At 41.1% G+C, this 26,571-nt stretch overlaps 1 protein-coding gene and 1 long non-coding RNA gene across 3 annotated transcripts; one reads left to right on the top strand and one right to left on the bottom strand.

Moving 5' to 3' along the window:
• The first annotated feature begins 51 nt into the window (after positions 1-51).
• On the top strand, positions 52-25,755 carry LOC133376691 (olfactomedin-like). 2 transcript variants are annotated; one of them, XM_061609325.1, is made up of 6 exons: positions 52-1,280; positions 3,481-4,351; positions 7,622-7,792; positions 13,931-14,146; positions 20,824-20,989; positions 24,616-25,755. In XM_061609325.1, the coding sequence occupies exons 2-6, from the start codon at positions 4,310-4,312 to the stop codon at positions 25,692-25,694; spliced, it is 1,674 nt and encodes a 557-aa protein (XP_061465309.1). In that variant the 5' UTR covers positions 52-1,280; positions 3,481-4,309; the 3' UTR covers positions 25,695-25,755. The 2 variants fall into 2 exon arrangements, with proteins under 2 accessions (XP_061465309.1, XP_061465308.1); XM_061609324.1 differs by having other exon boundaries at positions 52-2,053.
• LOC133376695 (uncharacterized) lies at positions 4,664-8,592 on the bottom strand. The gene is made up of 3 exons (XR_009760554.1): positions 8,450-8,592; positions 7,619-7,718; positions 4,664-5,421 (listed from the first exon to the last, which is right to left on the bottom strand). It is a non-coding gene; the product is annotated as an uncharacterized LOC133376695 (long non-coding RNA).
• Positions 25,756-26,571: the final 816 nt, after the last annotated feature.

The following is a 26,571-nucleotide window of genomic DNA, read 5'->3' as shown; positions in this document are numbered from 1 at the left end:
ATGAGACCATTCAACAACATCACCTCCCCTTTTTTTAGATGGTCTTTAAGTTATGACCCAAATAATTTAGGACCATCGCAAAAATGAAGCACCTTTGGATTATTGTATAAATGAAAGACAATGCGGTTGTAATACGGAAACTGCCCTGTTGGATTCACATGCTTTTTTGTAAACTACTTGGGAGGGAGGCTGCTTTGTTCTGAACCAGTTGTAGCTGCTGAACAATAATTAATGGTAGCCCACTTAAAACATGGGTACCTAGTTCTTGATCTGCTAGAAAGGCTTACAGCTTGCTTACTAGGTGATAGCCTTTCTGATCAGTGTTGTGTTATAGACTTTGTAGACTATAGTAATATAGTCATTGATGAAAGAAGAGGGCAGGAGGACACATAGCTAACAGTGTCATACTACAAAGAACAAAGAGTATCAAGGCAGATGATACGATCAACAGAAGAATGGGAAGAAACCCTAAAAACTGTCAGAAAGGGACTAATTGGAAAGCACAGTGCAAGTAGTTTCTGCAAAGCATGTTAGGATTTTTAAAAAGAAAGATGGGAGAAGGTCCGAGCTGGATGACAGGTTGCTAATATGACCACAAACCACTCACTGAGGCTTGGGTGGGTTCTTCCAGATGTCTATCGACCATTCATCATGATTTCCTTGGACAAAGCACACACAAAGGTTTTACAATGTCTGTCCTATTGAGCATTCATTTTGATTTGTTTGTAGGGAGGTTATATGACAATTAACATTCATCCTGATGTGTTATATATACTCCCATCTATCAATCTTTTTATCATGCACTTAGTGCATTTTCCTAACTGCAAAAATACTGTTTTTTAAAAGTGGATTTGTTGCAGCAGAGCACTTAATTGTACAAACCTAATTTTCTGATATTCGATTGAATTTCTTCTGCAAAATACTGATAGTCTGGAGGTGACCAAAATGCAGAGGGGAAAGTTACGGGATGGAAGCAGGTGAGAGGTATGGTCAAATAGGAATTTATTAATGGTGGGAGAGATGAATATGCTTAACATTGGAGCAGAAGTAGAAGTAGAAATGTAAGAAGGAATGAAGCAGGAAGCATGTGATGGGACTGAAGATGAACGAAAAACTTTTTTTGTCCAATTTGATCTCTAGAGATACTCTTTTTTTAAAAAAATTCCTCGCTATTAAAGCGTGTTCAACGTACTTCATGAAGGAAAATGAAGATGTCTCAGCTGTTTCTCATTGTGGTTTCCATAGTGAACAGATCTGACTTCTTTGGACTAGACCTCAAGGTTCCTTGATTATTTTTATTTATTTATTTATTTATACCCGCCTTATGGCCAAAAGGCCCTCAAGGCGGCTTCCAAGAAAAATACAAATACAGGAATACATCCATAAAACAATACAATTTACAAAATTAAATAACAAATAACATTATTAAAAAACAGTGATTACAAAATGTCCAATGAAAACACAGTGTTTTTCTTACCACTATCCAGCACTATCTGCCTTTTAAAATGCAAGCTTATCTCCATGCCTGACATCGTATGATATCAGGTGACTGACTGGTGGGTGTGGTTTGCCCAACATGGTTAACTTCAAAGGCCTGATTAGGCCTGTGGGCTGCAGGTTACCCATCCCTGTTAAGTGTCTTCCAGTATAATCACATGAGCGTCTGTAAAAGTCCACTTAACACAAACCCCATAGAGATACCACATGAATACAAGCTAGAATCACTACCTCTGGGCATCTTTGTTAAGATGCTGAACACATCACTGTGATCAATGAGGGATTTGGCCTTGAAGAAATGCATGCTGGGTGGAAAGAGCCCCATCTCCTTAGCTTTAGCTACTTCCTCTTCTTTGAGGCGCATGAGCTTCTCATTGGCAGCTTCATATTTTCCTAGCACAAGATTTCCACCTGTATGACGGGCATTCTCCTTATCAATTAGTAAGTCTCGCTCACTCAATAAGGGCATGGATGCACAGAGAGAAACGCAACCGAAATGATGATCACCTGCCATACGGTTCAACCTGAGGCATCACTTGAGGGACACACCTTTAAGGTAGAGTCTGAGGGAGACCCTTGATTTCCTTCTTTCTCCCAGCTGCTTTTGTCTGTCTCCTTGATCTCTCGTGTTGATCACATCCTCTGCCTTGGCACTTTCTTCTTCTACGGCACTGCTGTCTCCTAGCTTTCCTGCCTTCCCTTGTATAAACTGCTCTCTTTCCTTTGAGGACTGTCCCCTCATTTTATTAGCCTGTCCCCTTTCATTCTCCTACCACGTCCACATCCAGAAATCCCTTATCTTGCAAAATCTCTAAGTCCCGGATATGTTTCTTTTCTTCCCAGGCTTTTTCACGTTTTTATCCATTTGTCTGTGGTGTATTAGACCTACCTTCCCACCATGTGCATACAAGTATCTGATGACTGGATCATTCAAGCATTAAAACAAATGCTTCAAGCATCTTCCTTTTTTCCCCTTAGTCCAACACACACATTTTTCTGGTAATGGTAATGTTTGCAAGAATAGCAGGTGCTATTATAAATAGAAGTGGAAACATCCACCTCCATAAGAACACTGGTCAATGGCACCGGCAGTACATCCTAACCCAGCCTGGGTGGAGAACCTCATTGTAACCATTATCCCACATCAAAAGAACTTGAGAACCCTGAGAGATCTGGCAATGCAGCTTATAGCACACAGCTTGCTGCAAGAGTCCTTCTCTAGTGAATATTACTAAGGCTGCATATTTACTTGGGAGTAAGTGGGGCTTACTTCTGAGAAAACATGCAGAGGGTTATGCTGCATATGTACATTACCTAGAGACATAGAATAGCTGTTTAACAGCTTATCATATCCTGTGTGAACAGGCTATATTATTCCTACAAATAGATCTATAAAGCTCTTCTGCACACACTTAGGAATCTGGGCAAGTGGAGCAGGTATTTCTGGTCTTAACTAGATGCCTACATATGATTGCTTTTCCATGTGGTTACAGGTACTATATTATCAGCTTTAAAGTGGCTACCATGTAGTTCTTGGTTGTCTAAATCCATTCTGTGTTAACAAGAGTTGCAAATGTTACATTTTCGGTTGCAGCTGTTGTCTTATACAGTACATCAAAATAATAGTTTAGTCAAGATTCCCTATAATCCAGGCACTCCCAACCTCTGGCCTGCAAGCTTCAATCAGGTGGTCCACAGCATCTTTGTGGATTTGTCATTGGAGACATGAGATGGCACATCCATCGTGATAAATATGCATATTGATTTTTAATTGTATTTTTATTGATTCTTTTATTTCTTATATTGTAATTTATTGTCTAGTTTTTGTTGTGTTATAGCACTGGTCCTCAACCCTTTTATTCCCATGGACCACTTCAAAATTGCTGGGGGTCTTAGCAGAGCACTGAAAGATTTTTCTGCCTGTTGTAGCAATTGTAATGTGCTGTGTTAGGTGCTGTATGATTTTTAATTGTATTTTTACAGACATGCCACAGACTACCTAAATGAAGCTTGTGGACCACTGTAGTCTGTGGAGCACAGTTTGCGAACCCCTGTGCTATAGCTACTCTGGACAGAAGTAATGAGTTAGCACTGAGGAAGCATCACCAAACAGCTAATGAAGAATAAATCTACCACTGATGCATTATTATTCTATCAAGAACATGTTGTAGAAAACACCTGCAGTAAAACACCAGTCTGGAAGGTCCCATAATATGGCAAAATATTAACAAAAAACAGCAAAAGCACTCTGCTTGAACTTTGAATGAATTATTTTTAAATTTATTTATTTATTTAAAACCCTGCTAGCCTGCTCTTCATTGCACAGGAATTCCAGCGCAGGTTACAATTTAAACTACAATTCATACTCTTAATTTAATCATCAAATGAAAATAAGGCAAACAAGTTACAGCCAGATAAATGCACAAAATCTCTCCTTATATATCTGGCATCAAGACAGAAATTGGTGAAATAAAACTGCTTCTTTTACTGATCACTTTCTCATCCCAAGGAAGAGTGGTCTGTTTTCCAGTTTAAGACAGCAGGAAATATTCAGTGTGTGGTAACCAGCTATGGCCCACACAGCTATCAGCTTTCATTCTTTATCTGTTCAATCCTAATTACTCACGGAGAATATATTCATATGCAAGCAAGATCAAAGATAAATACGCAAGCAAAATGAAAGATGGTAATGTTTTGTCCAATTCAACCCTGAGGCAATTCCAGTCTGGATCACACTGTTCCTCCTCCCATCAACTTCCCTGCTATAAAGTATGTCCAGCCAACAGTGCAAACATCACATACTCTAGTGAGGATGAAGGCGGTCCTGCTACAACTGCTATGTGTGGCTTCCTTTGTGAGTATCTGTTTCAAAGGGGATGTTAGCTTCTTGCTAAACTACGGTGGCTGGCAAGCCCTTGCTAGATTAAAGAGGTTGAGGGGGATCATCTTTTGACTTTCCTCAAACTACAGGGAATGAAAACGCACACATATAATTTCCATTCAGAAAACATCTGCCCAACACAGTACACAAGGCAATAATGACCTTTATATGGCTTGACAAATAATAAGGAAACAGGAACGGCATACATGTGCAGAGCAAGGGGAAGATACTGGTGGAATACTTCAAGTAGGTATTAAACCAGAGCATCTCTTGATGAGAACTACAGATTAACAAAATAGCTCTATAAAAAGTCTAGCAAGTAATTTGGTTTAGTTAAATGAAAGGGTACAGAAAGGATCAGCATATGCTGAGAGATTTTTTCAGGTATATATTTGAAAACAAAATCATACTTCTGTGGAGCTCTCGCAATAGTTTACAATTATTTAAATAGTTAAATCAAACAATCACGGGACTTAATCTGTAATCTTATAAATTAAGCGTGGAGAACCTTCGGCTCTCCAGATGTTGTACAACTCCCATCAGCCCCAGCATGCATTGCTAATTGCCTGGGATGGTGGGAGTTATAGTTCAGCAACATCTAGAGGGTCAAAGGTTCCCTACTATGCATGCTTACCTGGAATAAGTGCCATTGAACTTTATACTTTATAGAACTTGCTTCTGAGTAGACATGCATAGGACTGTGCTGTACAAGAACAAACATGGCTAAAACCAGCTGGCTGGAAATTACTTCAATAACAAGTATTTAAAATACTTAAAAACAAACTCTCATTTTATCTAGCACCTAAATCGTAGCAAGATTGATCTCTGGTGCATTTCCTTGAGGAAAGAGTTCCACAGATGGGGCTCCACAACTGATAATGCCCTCTCTATGATTGTCACCTATCTCATCTCAGAGGGCAGGGCAGGGCAGGGCATATGGAAGAAGGTCTCAGCAGGTGACCTTCGTATCCAAGCAAGCTGATATGGGAGCAGATGTTCCTTCAGAGATGTGATACATTATGCACTACTTAGGTGTTAATAATCTGAAAAGTAAAAACAAAATCAGTTGCAGCTGGGATGAGCGATGTTAGAAACAACGAACTGGAACTTCACAAATATGACAGAACTATTTCAAGGAGAACAGCAATTGAAGTGACAGATCATTGAATCAGCTGTCTAATAAGTTTGTGGAAATCAGTTTTCCTTAGATATTAACCAATAAAGGCAGGATAATGGACAAGGCTTCCACCTTGGTAACCCTAAATTTAATATTGTTGCCTGAAACAAAAAATAGGATTAGATTCATGTTTAACTCTTGCAGTCCAATCCTATGCATGTTTACTCGAAATGGGGCTTACTCCCTGGTAAGGACATTTAGGATTGCAGCCTGACGATTCTATAACGTCTGCCAGAATGCCACAATGAAAGCACTTCTCTTCCATCCCAATACCTTCTCTGGTAACTAAACCCAAGTATTTGTAAGTGAAATTACTGCATATTTTCCCCTGTTTATCCCGGCTTCATTTCTGTCCCCTTTCCCAGTTGTCTCCCATTCGTCTGTTTTGAGACTGTACGTTCTTTGGAGCAGGGATTTGTCCTGTCATAGCTAGTAAAGATCAGGGATGGGGAACCTGTAGCCCTCCAAATGTTGCTGGACTACATCCTATATTGTCTCTGGTAATTGGCCATGCTGGCTGAGGCTGCTGGAAGTTCAACATAGTCTCTCTTTTTTTTGTAAATGTGGCTCAGGGGTTACGTGCCCTGCCACCTGTGCAGCTGTGGGCAAGCTGCATAGTCCCAAGGAGCCCAGTTGCCCCCCAGATGACAGTTGTGGACAAGGGGCTGGCTTGTGCAGCTGGGGCAAGCTGAGCAGGCCCTAGCCAGCTGGGGAGGACTAGCCTCAGAGGGAGGCAATGGTAAACCCCCTCTGAATACTGCTTACCATGAAAACCTTATTCATAGGGTAGCCATAATTCAAAAATGGAAAAAATGGAAACAAAGGAGAAAAATAGAATTGAATTAAAATTAAACATGCACACTCTGACAAATAAATTAAAATTAAACACACACACACAAATAAATAAATTTGGGTTTTTATGTTCACAGTACCTGAGAAGACATGCTTCTTTGTCCTTTCTTGTTGATTGGAGCCAATCAGAGTGAAAGGAGGTGAGTGAGCCACTGAGAAGACTCTTCTCAGTTGCTAACACACTCCCCTGTCACGCTGATTGGCTCCTAGGGACGTCTGTTGTTGTGGGGGAAGGACTAAGGAGTGTGGAGATGATGATGGATGGCAAGTAAGCGAGTGAGGGGGTGTGGCTGTGAGAGGGCGTGGTGTGACTGTCATGGAGGGATCCTGCACTTCTGGATTTGCGACTATACTACTAAGAAGAGAGGAGACATCAGAGTACCCTGGTGTGAAATTGCCAGAGAACATTTGGGGAAGGAAGGGCTTGATATTTCTGAACAGGTATCACTTGCCTATGAGCTCTACAGGCACTTGCCATTGAACTCAGCGGAACTTACTTCCAAGTAAACATGTTTCACGTTAGGTCCTAAGGATTGAAATGGATCTCCACCTTTGGCTTGGGAAGCACTTTTCCCTTTCCATGGCCAGAAATTGGCTGGGGATTCCAAGAGTGAGGTTTTGGCTTCTGCTCTAGTGGCATGTGACATGCTGAGCTTGCTGGGCATGTTTTACGGGGCTATAGCTCAGTGAAGTATCTGCTTTGCATGCAGCAGGCCCCAGGTTCACTCTCTGGCATCTCCAGGTAAGGCTGGGAATGTCCCTTGACTGAAATGCTGGACAGCCACTGCCAGTCATGTAAACAATACTGAGCTACCTGGACATATAGGGCAGCTTCCTATTTTCCTAAATGTTTTGCGAATCCCTGAAGATGCATGCCCAATCTCTGTCACTGAAGTTATATATATTACTATTAGAAAGAGGGCACTTTTTAAATTTAGGAGTGAGTGTCAATCATCCATGGGAGAAGATGCATAGAGAAAGGTCAAATTCTCCATTATTTACAGCCTCTAAATCAAATAGGGTCAGTTCTAGAAGTCTGAGTCAAGACAACTCAAGGTGCATCAGGTGATCAGATTTGCTCTAATACTGTGAATTATTTTCTCAATCCAGCCAAGTAACAAAGAATCCATTTAATAATGCCAGGGAGGAGTCTGCAAGAGTGATCAACAATACTTCCCCCTGTCATCCTTCGTATTTTCTGTCTACCTTACCAGGTCATAGTCGATGGAGGCCACATCCAGAAAGTAGTAGGAGTAAAGGATGCCAATGGCCAGTGTATTTGCAGCATGGAACTGTCCCACGTAGTCTTCCCTGTACATAAAGTGGAAAAAATGGAGACCGACTTCTACAACCTGACTGATTTTCTACAGAATCAAATGAACAAGGTAGGCTGCAGCTATCACCACAGAGTAGTGGTGTTTGTACTAATCATTAAACATTGTGCAATATTTGTAGTAATCAAATGTTTATAATCCCATAATCATGGAGAATGCAACATACAAGTGAAAGCTGCCACAGAAGTGTACTTGATTGGATGATGGCAGGTCCCCATGGAAGGACTACTACAGGGCACTGGGATTATCTCCTGTACTTTATCATTTGAGTTGACAAGGAACCCCATTTATCAAATACAACTCTATACACAATCCCCTATTTCTCATTTCCACACTGACCACCACAATTTTGGCCAGCAGGAAATAACTGAACAGACATGATGGATACTCCAACAGGAAACCAGTTGCAACAATTTGAATAGTTACATTGGCAATAATGGCGAGCACATTGGTGAAGGAGTGTGCACCCAGTCCCATATCCATTTTATATTATCGAGAGTAGAGCCCTATTGGATCAGGCCAAAGGCCCATATAGTCCAACATCCTGTTCTCACAGTGGCCAACCAGATGCCTTTGGGAAGCCCACAAGCAGGACATGAGTGCAACAGCAGCCTCTCCCCAAGTGATTCCCAGCTGTTAATATTTATGCCTCCCACAGTTAAGGTAGAACATAGCCATAGTGTAACTTTGTGCTATGTGAAGAAGTACCTCCTATTGTCCGTCTTCAATCTTCCAGCATTCAGCTTCATTGGATGACCCTAAGTTCTAGTATTATGACAGGAAATCTTCTCTCTATCCACTTTTTCCACATCACATGCACAATTTTATACACCTCAATCATGTCCCCACCTCCGCTTACTCCCCTTTTTTCTAAGCTAAAAAGCCCCCAAATGTGGTAACCTTTCTTCATGGAGGAGTTGCTTCATCTCCTTGACCAGTGATCCCAGCTGAGGTCCAGCGTAAAACCTTCTCAGGATCCCCTCCTGCACACATAGTTGTGCAAGTTGTATGTGCAGGAGAGTTATGACCATGAGCACATACTGCAGAGGTGTGAGATATAATAACCCACTTTTCTTTCACTGGGACACTTCTTCTTCAAAAAAGCCCTTGTGTCCCTTAGTGCAGCTGGTAGCCATAAGACTGATAAGCAGGATACCTGGAAAAATCTAATGCTACCTTATCGAGTAAGAGTTCAGCAGAATGGCTATGATCCAATACAGCATTAGCATACACCCCTTCTCCCTCTCTGATCAGCTGTTCCAGTCTCTCTCGTAGCCTCCAGCAGCTGCTGGCTCTCCCCCACATCATGCATGTTTTGGTCTACACTAGTGAGGGGCAGAAGCACAGGGGACAATTTTATTCACTTCCTCTCTGTAATACAACACTCTCGGATATATAAATCTATTTGCTCCACTTGATAGAAATGTTCACCTCGGCTGGATAAATTTCTTCATAAGGTTCGTATTTAAGATACTTCATATCTCACTTTCCAATCATTAATATTACTTATTTATTTATTAAATATGGCTCATCTATCTAAAATATTACCATATAACACAATATCAAAATCAGCACTCATCAATAGCAAAGAAATGGCAACAGCAAATGATCCCCAACTCAGGGACACCTTTTAGTGGAACACTTCCCTATAGCAAGTGAAGGGAAATGCCCAAACAAACCTCCTCTGGGAGGTTGTTGCATAGCAGTAAAGGTCCTGCTCCTTATAGATGACAATCCCACTTCATGTTATGATAATATCCAGATCAGGGCCTGTACTTAAAGATTTTTCAACAAGTGCTGCAGCCCATGTGGGATAGCATTTGCTCTAGCTGTTAAGGTCTTTAAACTGCCCAAAGAATTCTCACTTCAGAGATACAGATCATCTGCTTTAAAAGCTCTTCCTTGAGTATCCTATGATGGGGTTAGGGATATCTTAACAAAGAATTCTTGGTGCTCTCATTAATTGGCAGGATTGTTTTTGGAAAACTCAGGACAGGTAAACTGGTACATACCTGTAATCTACATAAGAACATAAGAAGAGCCTGCTGGATCAGGCCAGTGGCCCATCTAGTCCAGCATCCTGTTCTCACAGTGGCCACCCAGGTGCCTGGGGGAAGCCCGCAAGCAGGACCCGAGTGCAAGAACACTCTCCCCTCCTGAGGCTTCCGGCAACTGGTTTTCAGAAGCATGCTGCCTCTGACTAGGGTGGCACAGCACAGCCATCATGGCTAGTAGCCATTGATAGCCCTGTCCTCCATGAATTTGTCTAATCTTCTTTTAAAGCCATCCAAGCTGGTGGCCATTACTGCATCTTGTGGGAGCAAATTCCATAGTTTAACTATGCGCTGAGTAAAGAAGTACTTCCTTTTGTCTGTCCTGAATCTTCCAACATTCAGCTTCTTTGAATGTCCACGAGTTCTAGTATTATGAGAGAGGGAGAAGAACTTTTCTCTATCCACTTTCTCAATGCCATGCATAATTTTATACACTTCTATCATGTCTCCTCTGACCCGCCTTTTCTCTAAACTAAAAAGCCCCAAATGCTGCAACCTTTCCTCGTAAGGGAGTCGCTCCATCCCCTTGATCATTCTGGTTGCCCTCTTCTGAACCTTTTCCAACTCTAGAATATCCTTTTCGAGATGAGGTGACCAGAACTGTACACAGTATTCCAAATGCGGCCGCACCATAGATTTATACAACGGCATTATGATATCGGCTGTTTTATTTTCAATACCTTTCCTAATTATTGCTAGCATGGAATTTGCCTTTTTCACAGCTGCCGCACACTGGGTCGACATTTTCATCGTGCTGTCCACTACAACCCCGAGGTCTCTCTCCTGGTCGGTCACCGCCAGTTCAGACCCCATGAGCGTATATGTGAAATTAAGATTGTTTGCTCCAATATGCATAATTTTACACTTGTTTATATTGAATTGCATTTGCCATTTTTCCGCCCATTCACTCAGTTTGGAGAGGTCTTTTTGGAGCTCTTCGCAATCCCTTTTTGTTTTAACAACCCTGAACAATTTAGTGTCGTCAGCAAACTTGGCCACTTCACTGCTCACTCCTAATTCTAGGTCATTCATGAACAAGTTGAAAAGTACAGGTCCCAATACCGATCCTTGAGGGACTCCACTTTCTACAGCCCTCCATTGGGAGAACTGTCCGTTTATTCCTACTCTCTGCTTTCTGCTTCTTAACCAATTCCTTATCCACAAGAGGACCTCTCCTCTTATTCCATGACTGCTAAGCTTCCTCAGAAGCCTTTGGTGAGGTACCTTGTCAAACGCTTTTTGAAAGTCTAAGTACACTATGTCCACTGGATCACCTCTATCTATATGCTTGTTGACACTCTCAAAGAATTCTAATAGGTTACTGAGACAGGACTTTCCCTTGCAGAAGCCATGTTGGCTCTGCTTCAGCAAGGCTTGTTCTTCTATGTGCTTAGTTAATCTAGCTTTAATAATACTTTCTACCAGTTTTCCAGGGACAGAAGTTAAGCTAACTGGCCTGTAATTTCCGGGATCCCCTCTGGATCCCTTTTTGAAGATCGGCATTACATTTGCCACTTTCCAGTCCTCAGGCACGGAGGAGGACCCGAGGGACAAGTTACATATTTTAGTTAGCAGATCAGCAATTTCACCTTTGAGTTCTTTGAGAACTCTCGGGTGGATGCCATCCGGGCCCGGTGATTTGTCAGTTTTTATATTGTCCATTAAGCCTAGAACTTCCTCTCTCGTTACCACTATTTGTCTCAGTGCCTCAGAATCCCTTCCTGCAAATGTTAGTTCAGGTTCAGGGATCTGCCCTATATCTTCCACTGTGAAGACAGATGCAAAGAATTCATTTAGCTTCTCTGCAATCTCCTTATCGTTCTTTAGTACACCTTTGACTCCCTTATCATCCAAGGGTCCAATCGTCTCCCTAGATGGTCTCCTGCTTTGAATGTATTTATAGAATTTTTTGTTGTTGGTTTTTATGTTCTTAGCAATGTGCTCCTCAAATTCTTTTTTAGCATCCCTTATTGTCTTCTTGCATTTCTTTTGCCAGAGTTTGTGTTCTTTTTTATTTTCTTCATTCGGACAAGACTTCCATTTTCTGAAGGAAGACTTTTTGCCTCTAAGAGCTTCCTTGACTTTGCTCGTTAACCATGCTGGCATCTTCTTGGCCCTGGCGGTACCTTTTCTGATCTGCGGTATGCACTCCAGTTGAGCTTCTAATATAGTGTTTTTAAACAACTTCCAAGCATTTTCGAGTGATGTGACCCTCTGGACTTTGTTTTTCAGCTTTCTTTTTACCAATCCCCTCATTTTTGTGAAGTTTCCTCTTTTGAAGTCAAATGTGACCGTGTTGGATTTTCTTGGCAATTGGCCAGTTACATGTATGTTTAATTTAATAGCACTGTGGTCACTGCTCCCAATCGGTTCAACAACACTTACATCTCGCACCAGGTCCCGGTCCCCACTGAGGATTAAGTCCAGGGTTGCCGTCCCTCTGGTCGGTTCCATGACCAACTGATCTAGGGAATAGTCATTTAGAATATCTAGAAACTTTGCTTCTTTGTCATGACTGGAACACATATGCAGCCAGTCTATGTCCGGGTAGTTGAAGTCACCCATTACTACCACATTTCCTAGTTTGGATGCTTCCTCAATTTCATATCTCATCTCCAGGTCTCCCTGAGCATTTTGATCAGGGGGACGATAGATCGTTCCCAGTATTAAGTCCCTCCTGGGGCACGGTATCACTACCCACAACGATTCTGTGGAGGAGTCTGCCTCTTTTGGGGTTTCGAGCTTGCTGGATTCAATGCCTTCTTTCACGTATAGAGCGACTCCGCCACCAATACGTCCTTCCCTGTCCTTCCGATATAGTTTATATCCAGGGATAACCGTATCCCACTGGTTTTCTCCATTCCACCAGGTCTCCGTTATGCTCACTATATCAATGCTCTTCTCTAAGACCAAGCACTCTCATGGCTCAAATAAATGACTGAAGTACATTTGCAGAACGCTGCACAAGAATGACCCATCAGGAACACCACAGCTACATTCCATCATGGTGCATGCCACTCAAACTGATGGCAGTATTACAATATAGAAACATCACCACAGAGAGGTGATAACGTGACTCTGACACCGTTATAGAGCTATAGTATGATGATGCTGATCTAAAAGAACAACATATCTGCATCTGCCACTCACACTTAGGCCATACCTACACCTTAAATTTATTTATTTATTTACTTACTTACTTAGAATTGCCTTTTACAAAAGCGTCTCAAGGCAATGCACAATAAAAACAGCAAAAAAGTGAAAATACAAAATAAAAGATAGACACCAATGCCAGAGATGCATTCAGCCAGCTGGGAAACCCTATTGGAACAAAAATATCTTCAATTGTTTCCGGAAAATGCAAATATCTCAGCTGTAGAATGCTATTCTACAGAACAGGGGCAGCCACACTGAAAGTCCTGCTCCAAGTTAGTGTTGAGCAGGCTTCTGATATCTTTGAAACTTGCAGGAGAATCTGTTCCACAGACCACAGTGACCAACAGGTATATCGGAGATAAGGCAGTCTCTCATGTGGTATTGTACCATGGCTTCCCCTGCCCCCCCCCAAAATCCTGGGAACTGTAGTTTGTTAAGGGTGCTAAGAGTTGTTGGGAAAACCCCTATTCCCCTCACAGAGCTACAATTCTCAGAGTTTCCTGGGAAGAGGGATTGATTGTTGAACCTCTCGTGAGAATTGTAGCTGTGTGAGGGGAACAGGGGTCTCTCAACAACTCTTAGCATCCTTAACAAATGAGTTTCTAGGATTCTTTGAGGAAAGCCATGACTATTAAAGAGCTATAATACTGGTTTAAATGTAAGGTGTATGTGTGGCCTTAAACAGCAGCCATACATATAGTCACAACCAGGGTTTTTTTGTTTGTAGTGGTACTCACAGGTACAGAGTACTGGCACCCTTTTTTTGGCTGCCCATGGCAACCATTTTGTGCTAGCAGGCACCCACAGCACTTTTCTCAAGGTATGAGAACCAGCAGCTCATTTTTTATTTTTTATTTTAAAAAAGCACTGGTCACAACTAACCTCACAGATTTGCCATTATGCAACAAAGGGGCAGCAATAGGAACCCTTGGGCTAACTAATCTAAAGTAACTTGAACTTTTGTCTTCTTGGCTTCTAGATTTATAATCACCAAACATTAATAACGACTACTTTAACAAACCTGACTGACCTGGAAAAACGTGTGAAATATGCAAAGACATTTGGCACGCATGTTGACCTGGATTTCAAGAGGCTTATCAATGACATTCAGACAGTAGTGTCTATGGCAAAAAATATAAGCAAGAATGCAACCACGGATACCTCTAAAGAAATGGTCACAGAATTGATTAAAGAGGTAACTGTAAATTATTCTTGGAATTGCTACGAGGGCTCTACTACAGGTTGATGGAGACAGTTACAACCCCTAAGAACATTGTTCATTATAAAACTGAGACAGAGGAATATATGAAAAATTATTTTCCCCCTGAAATCTCAAAAAGGGCTTTGTTGGTCAGAGAGAGAGCTGTCTTACAATCACCGACAAGGTAAAGTTTTGCCCTCCCTCCTGGAGATGGGATATCAAATGGAACACACTTGGGACTGAGGGATGAGAAAATTTTCCTTCTCTGGAGGCTCAGTAATGTTGACTTTTTTTTGTAATCCTCTGAATCTGCTCTGTGCTCCTTTGGGAGGAAAGGACAGGATATAAATTTAAATGATGATGATAATGGAATCAGCCAAGAGACCCTCAGGGCTGGAATCTACATTGAGCTTGAAGGCCATTTTTGTTGTTGTTATATGCCTTCGAGTCTATTACGACTTATGGCAACCCTATGAATCAGCGACCTCCAATAGCATCTGTTGAAAACCACCCTGTTCAGATCTTGTAAGTTCAGGTCTGTGGCTTCCTTTATGGAATCAATCCATCTCTTGTTTGGTCTTCCTCTTTTTCTACTCCTGTTTTTCCCAGCATTATTGTCTTTTATACTGAATCATAGCTTCTCATGATGTGTCCAAACTAGGATAACCTCAGTTTCATCATTTTCACTTCTAGTGGTAGTTCTGGTTTAATTTGTTCTAACACTCAGTTATTTGTCTCTTTCGCGGTCCGTGGTATGCGCGAAGCTCTCCTCCAACACCACATTTCAAATAAGTTGATTTTTCTCTTACCCACTTTTATCACTGTCCAACTTTCACATCAATACATAGAGATCGGGAATACCATGGTCTGAATGATCCTGACTTTAGTGTTCAGTGATACATCTTGCATTTAAGGACCTTTTCTAGTTCTCTCATAGCTGCCCTCCCCAGTCCTAGCCTTCTTCTGATTTCTTGACTATTGTCTGCATTTTGGTTAATGACTGTGCCAAAGTATCCTTGACAAGTTCAATGTCCATGTTGTCAACTTTAAAGTTCCATAACTCTTCTGTTGTCATTACTTCAGTCTTCTTGACATTCAGCTGTAGTCCTGCTTTTGTGCTTTCCTCTTTGACTTTCATCAGCATTAGTTTTAAATCATTACTGGTTTCTGCTAGTAGTATGGTATAGTCTGCATATCTTAAATTATTGATATTTCTCCCTCCAATTTTCACACTTTCATCTTGGCCCAATCCCACTTTCCGTATGATATGTTCTGCATATAGATTAAACAAATAGGGTGATAAAATACACCCGTCTCACACCCTTTCTGATGGGGAACCAATCAGTTTCTCCATATTATGTCCTTACAGTAGCCTCTTGTCCAGATTATAGGTAGTGCATCAGGACAATCAGATGCTGTGGCACACCCATTTCTTTTAAAGCATTCCATAGTTTTTCATGATCTACACAGTCAAAGGCTTTGCTGTAATCTATAAAGCACAGGGTGATTTACTGCTGAAATTCCTTGGTCTGTTCCATTATCCAACATATATTTGCGATATGATCTCTGGTGCCTCTTCCCTTTCTAAATTCAGCTTGGACGTCTGGCATTTCTTACTCCATATATGGTAAGAGCTTTTGTTGTAGAATCTTGTGCATTACTTTACTTGCATGGGATATTAAGGCAAAATGAAAATGAAATGGACTGCCTTCAAGTCAATCCCGACTTATGGTTACCCTATGAATCGGGTTTTCATGGTAAGTGGTATTCAGAGGGGGTTTACTATTGTCTCCCTCTGAGGCTATTCCTCCCCAGCTGGCTAAGGCCTGCTCAGCTTGCCACAGCTGCACAAGCCAGCCAATAGTTTGATAATTACTGCATTCCCTTTATTTGCAATTGGGATTTATTTATTTATTTTGTTGTACTTATATACTGCCCCATACCCGAAGCTCTCTGGGCGGTTTACAGTAATGTAATTTAATGTAACGTAATGTATACAGTAATGTATATGGAACACTTCCAGTCTGTGGGCCATTGTTTAGTTTTCCATATTTCTTGACAAATTTTTGTCAAAATTTGGACAGATTTAGTCTCAGTAGCTTGTAGCAACTCTATTGATATGCCATCTGTTCCTGGTGATTTGTTTCTTCCAAGTATTTTAAGAGCAGCTTTCACCTCGCATTCTAAAATTTCTGGTTCTTCATCATACGGTTCCTCCATGAATTAATCTGTCATCCTTGCATCTCTTTTATATAGTTCTTCAGTGTATTGCTTCCATCTTCCTTTTATTTTATCTCGGTCAGTCAGTGTGTTCCCCTGTTGTTTACTGTATTCAGTATCCCTGCTCTTGGATTAAATTTCCCTTTAATTTCTCTAATCTTTTGGAATAGGGCTCTAGTCCTACCTTTTTTATTATCCTCTTCTATTTCTGTGCAATAATAATTATTGTAGTAGTTCTCTTTGTCGCTACGTACTAGTCACTGTATTATTGCATTTAGGGTTCTAACCGTGTTTCTCTCTCCTTTTGCTTTTGCTTTCCTTCTGTCTTTAACCAATTTAAGAGTTTCATCAGTCATCCATTGAGATCTTTCTCTCTTTTTAACTAGAGGTATTATCTTTTTGCATTCTTCCCTGATAACGTCTCTGACTTCACTCAATAGTTCTTTTGGTTCTCTGTCAACTAAGTTTAAAGCCTCAAATCTGTTCCTTATTTCATCTTTCTATTCTTCCGGGATGTTATTTAAATTGTATTAGGTTTGTAAATGGGAAGGGCTGAAGCAAGACAAGGTTTGCCAAGGGGCAATGCCATCTGAGTTAGTGGCAAAATATAAATCCATCTGAGTATATGGAAGAGTAAATATATTCATAGGGGTCTAGGTACACTACTAGGTAAACTACTAGGAAGAACCAGGAAATTCAGCAGGTAGCTGGGGATCTCAAGGTGCACACGTCATAAGGAATTGACTAAAAGCAAGGGTAGCTAGCAAGACAAGCATCAGTTGTTCCAAAAACAGGTGTGACAAAGTAACTTCATTCAGAATTAATGGAGTGGTGGCAGTAATTGGCCTGGGCATCAGGTACTTACAACAGTGTAGTGGCAAATTCAGAAGTATGGGGTCCCTTCATGAAAGTCATGCCACACACCCTCACAGCCATACACCCTCACTCCCTTGCTTGTTCTCTGTCATCATCTTCATGCTCCTCAGTCCTTCCAGCATCTGCCTTCTATAACCACAGACGTCCCTAGGAGCCAATCAGCATGAAAGAGGAGTGTGTTAGCTACTGAAAGAGTCTTCTCAGTGGCTAACTCACCTCCTTTCACTCTGATTGGCTCCAATCAACAAGAAAGTACAAGGAAAAGTTAGAATACACTTTTCAGTGACTAACACACTCCCCTTTCATGCTGATTGACTCATAGGTCACTGGAGACACAGGGACCTGGCTGGGACCCTGCTCCCAAAAAAGTAAAGGGTCTAAGACCCCCTGAGACCCTGGACGACTATACCCCTGGGTACTTAGATGGAAAGTTATGTCAGGAACAAGGCAAATGAGCTTGAGAACTATTGTGACTTGTCTGATCCTAACTCAACATGTTTGGCTAATAGGGTGGTATCTTCTTCTACTGGATATGGGGTATGGAGGGTATGAACAATCAAGTTTCAGTTATGTTACATTGGGTGATAATCAACCTGAGGTATGGACACTTGAGCATATGACTCAGGTTGAGGATAAATTTATCCGTGTCACCTGTTCCCAAGAGCTGGCTCCTGTTCATAAATTTTCATTTGAAATGGTATACAGCAGGGTAGCCAATGAGGTGCCTTCCAGATGACATTGGACTACAAGTCCCATCATCGCAGACCCTGACTATTGCTAAATGGGCCTGATGAAAGCTAGAATCGAATGACACCTGGAGTTAGCTACCACTGGTGTAAAGAAATGCTTTAACACTCCTCTCAGCACCAGATCACAGCCTATGACATGGAAGGAATGATACCTCAGTGGTAGAGCACGTAGTTTGCATGCAGAAGGTCCCCGGTTCAGTCCCTGGCAGCTCCAGTTCAAAGAATCAGGTAGCAGGCAATGTGAAAGACCTCTTCCTGAGATTTTAGAGAACAGGACATATTTTCAGGAATTGTTACTGGGTGTCCAGTTTTTTCATTCACATGGCTTGCATGTGGAAGCCTCTCTACCATGTTCAAGCCCTGACATTTGGATTGAGATGAAAGTGGTTCAAACTAAAAAATAAATCAGAGTGAATAAAGCCTTGCAAATGCATTTACACATTAGTAGCAAAATTCTTACTAGCTTGCCCACCCACCAGGAAATACATGAATTAAAAAGTAAATTAAAATGAAAAACCTGCTTATGATCCACGCCTGCTGTAGCAAAATTCTTATGAAAAAAAATGAAGATACACAAAACCAGACTTCACAGAGTACAGGGAGAGAGATTTTGTTAAGAAGTTTTTCAGAAAGATTGGTAATCTGTCAAAACCTTAACAATTATTCACCAACAGGCAAAAAAAAGTATGTTTTTCTCCAGCTTTGGAGAAGCAGTCCTGATTGCAGGTGTTGCCACCGCTCATCATATGCTCAGAGGCACATGTTACCAAATTCTTCCAAGCTACACAGGAAGTGGATTGGACTGTGAAAGACCAACCCAAATTGTGTTTGCATTTTTACAAATTTGTAGGGCAGTACAATATCTTAGAGAGGAGATCAGGTCTTCTGCTCCTCAACTGTCCAATTTCCTTGCTTTTTAAAGTTTGATAGAAATAGTTGTCGGCTATAGGTATGTTCTTAAATTGCAAGGGGTTTTTGCCTATTAATGATTTTCTCACTGGGAGGTAAGAAATGAGATCCTGTGCAAGTTTGCTGAGAATGGATTGATCATTTGCATGCTTATTGAGTTCAATGTGATTTGCTCCCCTATTCATGCTTAGGATAGGTGAAACTGACCACAGGGCAAGGATAGGGGAGGAGAGAGAGGGGGAGAAGGAAGGGCAGAGAGGAGGAGGAGGGATGGCAGCAGGCTTGAGGGGGAGGGGAGGAGGGCAGATTTTATCATTTACATGCTTATTGAGTTCAGTGGGATTTACTCCTGTTCAATCATGCATAGGATAGGTGAAACTGATCTGGGAGGCAGGGGGGAGCAAGAGGAGGTGATGAGGATGGGTGGGAGGGCACTGGGCAGAGGAAAAGTCCCTTTCCTTTCCAAAAGGAAAACACTGTGAACAGTATCATCATTTTTCAGGGTTTTCCCCAACTTTTTATTCTACAGCAGACACATGTAGTCTCCTCCCCAAATTTAAATCAAAGCTGTCCCTGGTCACATCCACACCAGACCTTTATTTCACTTTAAACAGTCATGGCTTTCCACAAAGAAACCTGAGAAGTATAGTTTGTGAAGGGTGCCGAGAGTTGTTAGAAGACACCCTATTTCCCTCACAGATCTACAATCCCCAGAAGAGGGGCTGACTGTTAAACCACTCTGGCCACTGGAGCTCTGTCAGGGGAATAGAAGTCTCCTATCAACTCTCAGCACCCTTCACAAACAACACTTCCCAGCATTCTTTAGCGAAAGCCATGACAGTTTAAAGTGGAAAAAATGTCTGGTTTGGGTGTGGCCACCTGATTAGCCAAGCCAAACAGCTGTTAAGTCTGGCTTTTAGAACACTGACAGTTGGTTCTTGCTGAGCATGCCTGCGCTATCATAGACTCCAATGCTAAATTTCTTAAATTAATTAAAAATCAGCCATGCATTTTGTAAACTTTGACCTTCATTGTCTGCAGTTTAAGAGTATGGGGCAAGGTCAGTAATAGGATTATAGGTACTCTGTGAACATGGCTAATTTTTAATTAATTTCAACAAATTACGAGACCACTGACAAACAAAAAGTCCAATAGGAGTCTGGATTCCCCCCCCCTTGTTTTACACTTTGAACTCTGGATATTCTCTGAGTGTTTTGTGTATCACCATGAAAACTTGGAGGGTGGTTAAGGAAGCATTTCTGAGTTCAGGACTGTAAGTTTCGTAAGATTTTGTTTTGAAATGAGTTTATGGAAAGCAGCAGAATGACATGGGGGTATTTTCAATTTAACATGGTGAAATGTGAAAAATCCATGCTGGCTATAGTATACAGCCACTCTTGTGGCTGTATAATTGTGTAATGTGCCCCTATGCTCTACTGTTTCTATTCAATTTCACTAAAATTTCATACCTCAGTATTTCAGTAGCTTCCAATCCGAATTTGTGTTCTTGGTTCACTGATTAAATTTTATGTGTCTGACCATTTGTGTCCCCTGGGTGTCCAAATGCTAAGACTGGGTGGCCATTTGGACACACAACTATTGGCCTGTTGGAGAGTGCCTGTCAGTCATGATAGACAATGCTTGGCTAGATGGACAAATAATCTAACGGTGTAAGACTATGTCCTATGTTCTATGGCACTCAGCCAAATAGAGATGAATAAGCAAATGCCTGCACATAGTTCTATAAGATGATACAATTTATCTTTGCACAAGGATTGTCTTTCTTGACTGTTTTCAGCACGCTTCATCTCATGGAACAGACAGCATCTCAATGTCTCTGTCTTGCTGGTAGTGAATCTATTCCTCTTTGGATATTCCAGTTCCTAGTCATTTCTTATACTGTGTCTGGCATTTCAGATTGATACTATCAATACTGTAGTAACAACAATGGAAAAATATGACAGAAACAACATAATAACAGCACAACGCGAGATCATTGCTCTCCGGAAAAAGCTACAGGATTGTGAGGAAGAAATTGCCCTTGCCTCTGGCATTGTCCCTGCGATGGGATCACCATCAATTGGTGAGTATCATCAGGCAAATTATTACTGTGGGCTGTAGTTATATGTAATATAGTAGTGACTGACAAGCGTGGTAGAACAAGGTTAATATCTTTTAACATTTATGGAGTTAGTGGGAGAGATGGGAATTAGCAACCATTGTACATGCTTTTGTGCAGCCTTCACCAAGCTGATGGCCTCTTAAGTGTTTTGGATTACAACTCACATCAACTCCAGCAACCATGACCAATGGTTAGGGATGAGGGGAGATTATTATTATTTTTATTTATAAGAATATTTATAAACTGCCAACTCATTAAAAATATTGGTCATGTACAGTAAAATCATTAAAACATCATAACATTATAAACTGTAAAATACAGAGCAAAATGACCAACACTGAATCAAATTAATTCTCTAAGACTGATGAAACAAATAAATTTTCAGCAGGTGATGAAATATCAGAATGGTAGGTACCTGTCTGATTTCAACAGGAACAATGTTTGAATTACTTAGCTAAAAGCCTCAGTTCATGCAGAAACTAAATGAATATGATGTAACTGGGGGACAGTCAGGAGAGCTTCTACAGATAATTGCAGTGATCTGCCTGGTGTATAAGGGTAGGGGACAAGGCAGTCCTTCAGGTAACCTGGTCCTAAGCTGTTTAGGGCTTTATGAACTTTGAATGTATCTTAATAACATACTGGCAACACCAGTGCAGATGCTTATGCATTCTGTACAATTTCCAAACCAATTTCAAAAGTAGTCCCACACAGAATGCAATAGTCCAGTCCAGAGGCTACCAAGTCCTGCATCACTGTAGTCCAAACTAGCTGAGTTGTAGTCCAAACTATCTGGAGGGTACTAGTTTGGGGACGACTGCTTTTGCAAATCCCAAGTGGGTCAAACTGCAGAATTCTTCATTGGGCTAATTTAGTGTCTAGAAGCCAGTGCAGAATGCATCAGATTGCTTCTTAATAAGGGTGAACCAGTGAACTCATATACCATTATCTCCAAGAAAGTGGCATTAGTTAGTTGATTACCTTTCAGGCCCAAAAGAGGGTTCTGATTTTCAGCTTTACATATGGCTTTTGTCTAGCCTGCCTCAAGGAACAGGTCTCCCCATATGAGCCCTGCTGCCTTATAAAATCTACGGGGCAGGCCTTCCTCTGTGTTCCTTTTCAAAGGACAATATCATCCATGACTTAGGGAGAGGTACAGCTTTTTCTGTGATTGTCCTAATCTAAAAATAGGCTCCTCTCAGGAAGGCCGAGCTCTGTACAATGTGAGAGCTAGCCACGAGGAATAAGATGGAAAGAAATGTTATGTTGAGAATGGCTTTGGATTTTCTGTAAAGAAAAGAGGTATAGACCTTTTTCAATAAAATCCTGTTTGTTTTATCCATATTGTGCTCCTAACTATTTTCTTCACGGTGCACAAATAACAACAAAAACACAATGAGGTGGGCAAACATTTCCCACAATCATACATGCTGGAGTCCTCGACAGCTAGGGTTGCCATATGCCAGTTCCACAAATCTGGGCAAGCTAATTTGCATGTCATGCAAATTATTTGCTAATTATGCAAATTAAGCATATTTAATGGTTGTATTGTCCAGTTGTTTTGTTTTTGTGCCTAGTAATTACCACCAAAAACTGGGGGAGGATGTGAGAAATCTTTTTTTTCAACTTACATTTTCAGCCTTAAATGCCTTCAATTTATTTATTTAGAAGATTTATATCCTGCCCTCAGTGCAGCTTACAAAAAAATAAAAATACATAATCAGTCAATTAAAAGCAATATTGTGACCAAGATGTTGTCTTAGCAACAATTAGGAAATGTGAAATGAACACTACGACCTGTAACATAGATAGAAATTAAGATTTCAATATTATCAATTCAGTCAATAATCTTATCTAATTAGCTTCAAAGCAAGCAGTGCTGTCATAGAATCCTTTCCAACGCCAGACTATACTCCTGTATAACTTTGAAGTACCTGAAGACACCACGCTTATGCTTATGCTTATGCTGAGCAGTATATTAAAGATCAGCAAGTAAATAGGAATGATGTATTCTGTCTGTAGAGTATTTAACATGCCACTAGAAATAACAGAACCTTGATGTGCAGCAAGATTTGCCTGAACTTCAGAGTATTTTATGCATACAGTGTATATGGAGTCCTGTCAAAAATAGTAGTAGTAAAAATATTTATGTACTGCTTTTCAACAAAAAGTTCCCAAAATGATTTACATAGCAAAATATCTGTTTGAAGTTTGGCTGTATAAAAGAAGATAGCTACAAACCAATCATTTTCATTTGAAATTTTAAATAAAGGAAATTCTCCCCAGTCCTTGCAAAAACAAGAATTGGGCTCTGAATATGTGAAATAGTAATAAAGAAAATTGATCCTCCAAATATGTACTGAGTGCATTCTACAGCACTAAATTCTAAGCTTGTCTCTATTAATTTGACATTAGGAATAGGTGCTTTCAGCCATTGCCAGAGGGCAGACATGTAGCACCAAGAGCAAAATATACCACATAGTAAGCAAATAACTGTAGCCTTCCCAAGCAGGTGAGTGTGGGGTGGATTGTTCCATTCCTATTGGTCTTAAGGGGGGAAAGGTTGCAACCTCACTGCACTGAATATATATAGAGTCTGTGTGTATGTATATATGTAAACATGTACGTTTACATAAGTCACATACATACCCATTAGGGTTGCCAGGTTTCTGGCCTGAGACTGATCCTGTATCTTTAGGAGAAGAGAATGTCAGCCAAGTGCAGGTGTTCTTGCAACACTGTAATGAGAAAAACCACAAGGTGGAATTCTCCCTTCCCCCTGCACAACTTTGAAAGATACAGAAGACCTCTTGGTTGCCAGGCCCAGCCTCCAAGAGGTCTTCTATATCTTTAAAAGTTGTGCCAGGAGAAGGGAGAATTTCATATTGTGGTTTCTCCCATTATAGTGTTGCAAGAAAACCTGCATTTGGCTGAATTTTCTCTTCTCTTAAAGATACAGAATCATTCTCAGGCCCTGAGCCTGGAAACCCTAGTGTAGAGCTGCAGCGTCCCTGAGTAGTTCTGGGAAGCCATGTGTGGACTAAGAAGAATGACAACCTAGGCAGGAAATAAGGGCTTCAGGGTGCATTACAAAGTATCTAGCCATATGCTGATGGGAATAAATCCCACCCTAAAAGAAATGGAATCACTCTGCAACTCTTCAAGCAGGCTTTTGGGATTAGCATGATAACCACAGGAAGGATGAACATTTCCATATAAAGCCAAGGAAGTTTTCAAGTTACAGGAAGCCAGATTTTGGCTGAACATCAGGAAAAATATCCTAACTGTTAGAGCAGTAGAACAATGGAACCAATTACCTAGGGATGTGGTGGGCTGTCCAGCGCTGGAGGCATTCAAGAGGCAGCTGGATAGTCACGTGTGGGGTGTGCTTTAATTTGGATTCCTGCATTGAGCTGGGGGTTGGACTTGATGGCCTTATAGACCTTCCAACTCTACTATTCTATGATTCAAACAGCCGTCATAGCATGAGAACTGCAATTCTTCCTCTTTGGCTCCCTCAAGTTTATGGAGATGCAGAACACAGCTGTATAAAAAGATAAATTAATTCACTCCTTATTGCCCTACAGGTAAATGTGACCATGATGGCATACTGAAGGTCAGTGACCCAGTTCTAGTGAAGCTCAACTGGAAAGGTTCAGATTTCAGAGCTGGATCCTGGGGTAAAGATTTTGCCATAGGGACCAAATTTCCAGACCATTATTGGGTTTTCCCAATGAATGATGATGGGCGTACATTGGAGAACTACCGTCTATACTCCTCATACAAGAAATTGTTACTTTACTCCCCCATCCGGGAGTATAGCCTCAATGTTAATACTAAAAAGAAGTGTGAAAACTGTGGACAAGGGGCTGGAGTAGTGTTCTTCAATGGTTCCTTTTTTTACAACTGTTTTGATAGTAGGGCCCTGTGCAAGGCAGATCCGTTCAACCTGCGAATTTCTCGCATGAATTTGGAAGACGAGGATCCTGCTTCCTTCAATAACTGGTTCTCCTATAAGGGTGTAAAGTATCAGGACATGGACTTGGCGGGGGATGAGAAGGGTCTGTGGATGATTCACGGCTCCACGGTAGCCAATGGTAATGTGGTCATTAGGAAAGTAGACCCTGGGACCTTGAGTGTAGGGTCTTCACCTTGGATTACCACACAGGCAAAGGATCAAATGAGTAATTCCTTCATGATATGTGGGGTACTCTATGCCACCAAGAGAAAGAATTCAACTCATGAGGAGATATATTACATGTATGACACCAACACAGGTCGGGAAAGCAACACACAAATCTTTATGGAGAAACCTCTTCCTATTGTGCAGAGTTTAAATTACAATCCCAACGACCAGAAACTCTACATGTACAATGATGGCTACCTGGTGTATTACAATCTCACACTCATAACTCGTAAGGTGAGCAAGGCAGAACAGGTTACTAGTATTGAGCAACAGCAGGATTCTGACACCAAAGAACAGCAAAGCATGGTGAACAAGGGAGAGCTGGATACAGCTAGCATGGAACAGCCAAGTTCAGCTAGTAACCAGCAGCAACACTTGGCAAGCCAAGGAGAAAGCCCTGCCAATCAGGAGGAAAATCCTATGACTGTTACCCTAGTAAGAAGAAACAAGGAAGGGGGCCAAACTGCTGCTGGTGAGTGAGAGTTTCATAAGGGAAGGCAGGGGCAGTGAGCGAGGAAAGCTAAGTTGAGGTTGGTGAAATTGGGACACCTTTTGTAAATAAAGGCAGAGCTTGGAAAAGTTACTTTTTGGAACTACAACTCCCATCAGCCCGATCCAGTGGCCATGCTGGCTGGGGCTGATGGGAGTTGTAGTTCAAAAAAGTAACTTTTCCAAGCTCTGAATAAAGGTAATTGTGTATGGATACAAAAGAAGCATGGGTGTTGTCCACATCCCCAAAACTGCCACAATTATCTGAAAAAAGAAATGCAGCACATTGCACGTGTGTATTTATCAACGGTATGGCCAAACTACTCATATCAGTTGCATAAGCTGCCAGAGTGGTGCATATATTCAGCCACTACATAACGGCATAGGGTGGGATCTCGGATTAAATTATTCTCACACTTACATTTGGTCTGTTCTCTTGTACAAGCCACCCTATGTGTTATTAAAAACAAATTATTTCAGTAGTGGGGACATCCAGAGCTTGGAAAAGTTACTTTTTAAAACTACAACTCCCATCAGTCCCAGCCAGCATGGCCACTGGATTGGGGTGATGGGAGTTGTAGTTCAAAAAAGTAACTTTTCCAAGCTCTGGGGACATCTCATTCTTATTTGGAAATTTATTGCACAAGTAAAATGCTTTCATCTGGTGTTTCCCCTAATGTTTTCTTTTTTTGCAACATAACCTCCTTCTGTTATCTGTTACAGTTGCACAATTATCAAAACCATGCTTGTTCAAAATGAACATTTCCTAATAATAAAAATAAAAAAATCTGCCATTAAGGCTGCTGCTTTTTAAACCATCCTGTTGGTTTTATTGCCTTCCCCCTAATCTTTCCTATGTTTTTCCACA

This window comes from Rhineura floridana, chromosome 2 (assembly GCF_030035675.1).
Source record: "Rhineura floridana isolate rRhiFlo1 chromosome 2, rRhiFlo1.hap2, whole genome shotgun sequence".
NCBI classification, from domain to species: domain Eukaryota; kingdom Metazoa; phylum Chordata; class Lepidosauria; order Squamata; family Rhineuridae; genus Rhineura; species Rhineura floridana.
Note: the sequence above shows the minus strand (reverse complement) of the source record. Positions and strands in the feature narration are given on the sequence as shown.

Bases quoted from the DNA above. Each gene is read 5' to 3' on its own strand.
- LOC133376691 (XM_061609325.1), top strand. From the start codon at position 4,310: ATGAAGGCGGTCCTGCTACAACTGCTATGTGTGGCTTCCTTT. The intron at 7,793-13,930 runs GTAGGCTGCAGC...CTTGGCTTCTAG, and splicing joins TACAGAATCAAATGAACAAG to ATTTATAATCACCAAACATT. The intron at 20,990-24,615 runs GTGAGTATCATC...ATTGCCCTACAG, and splicing joins GATGGGATCACCATCAATTG to GTAAATGTGACCATGATGGC.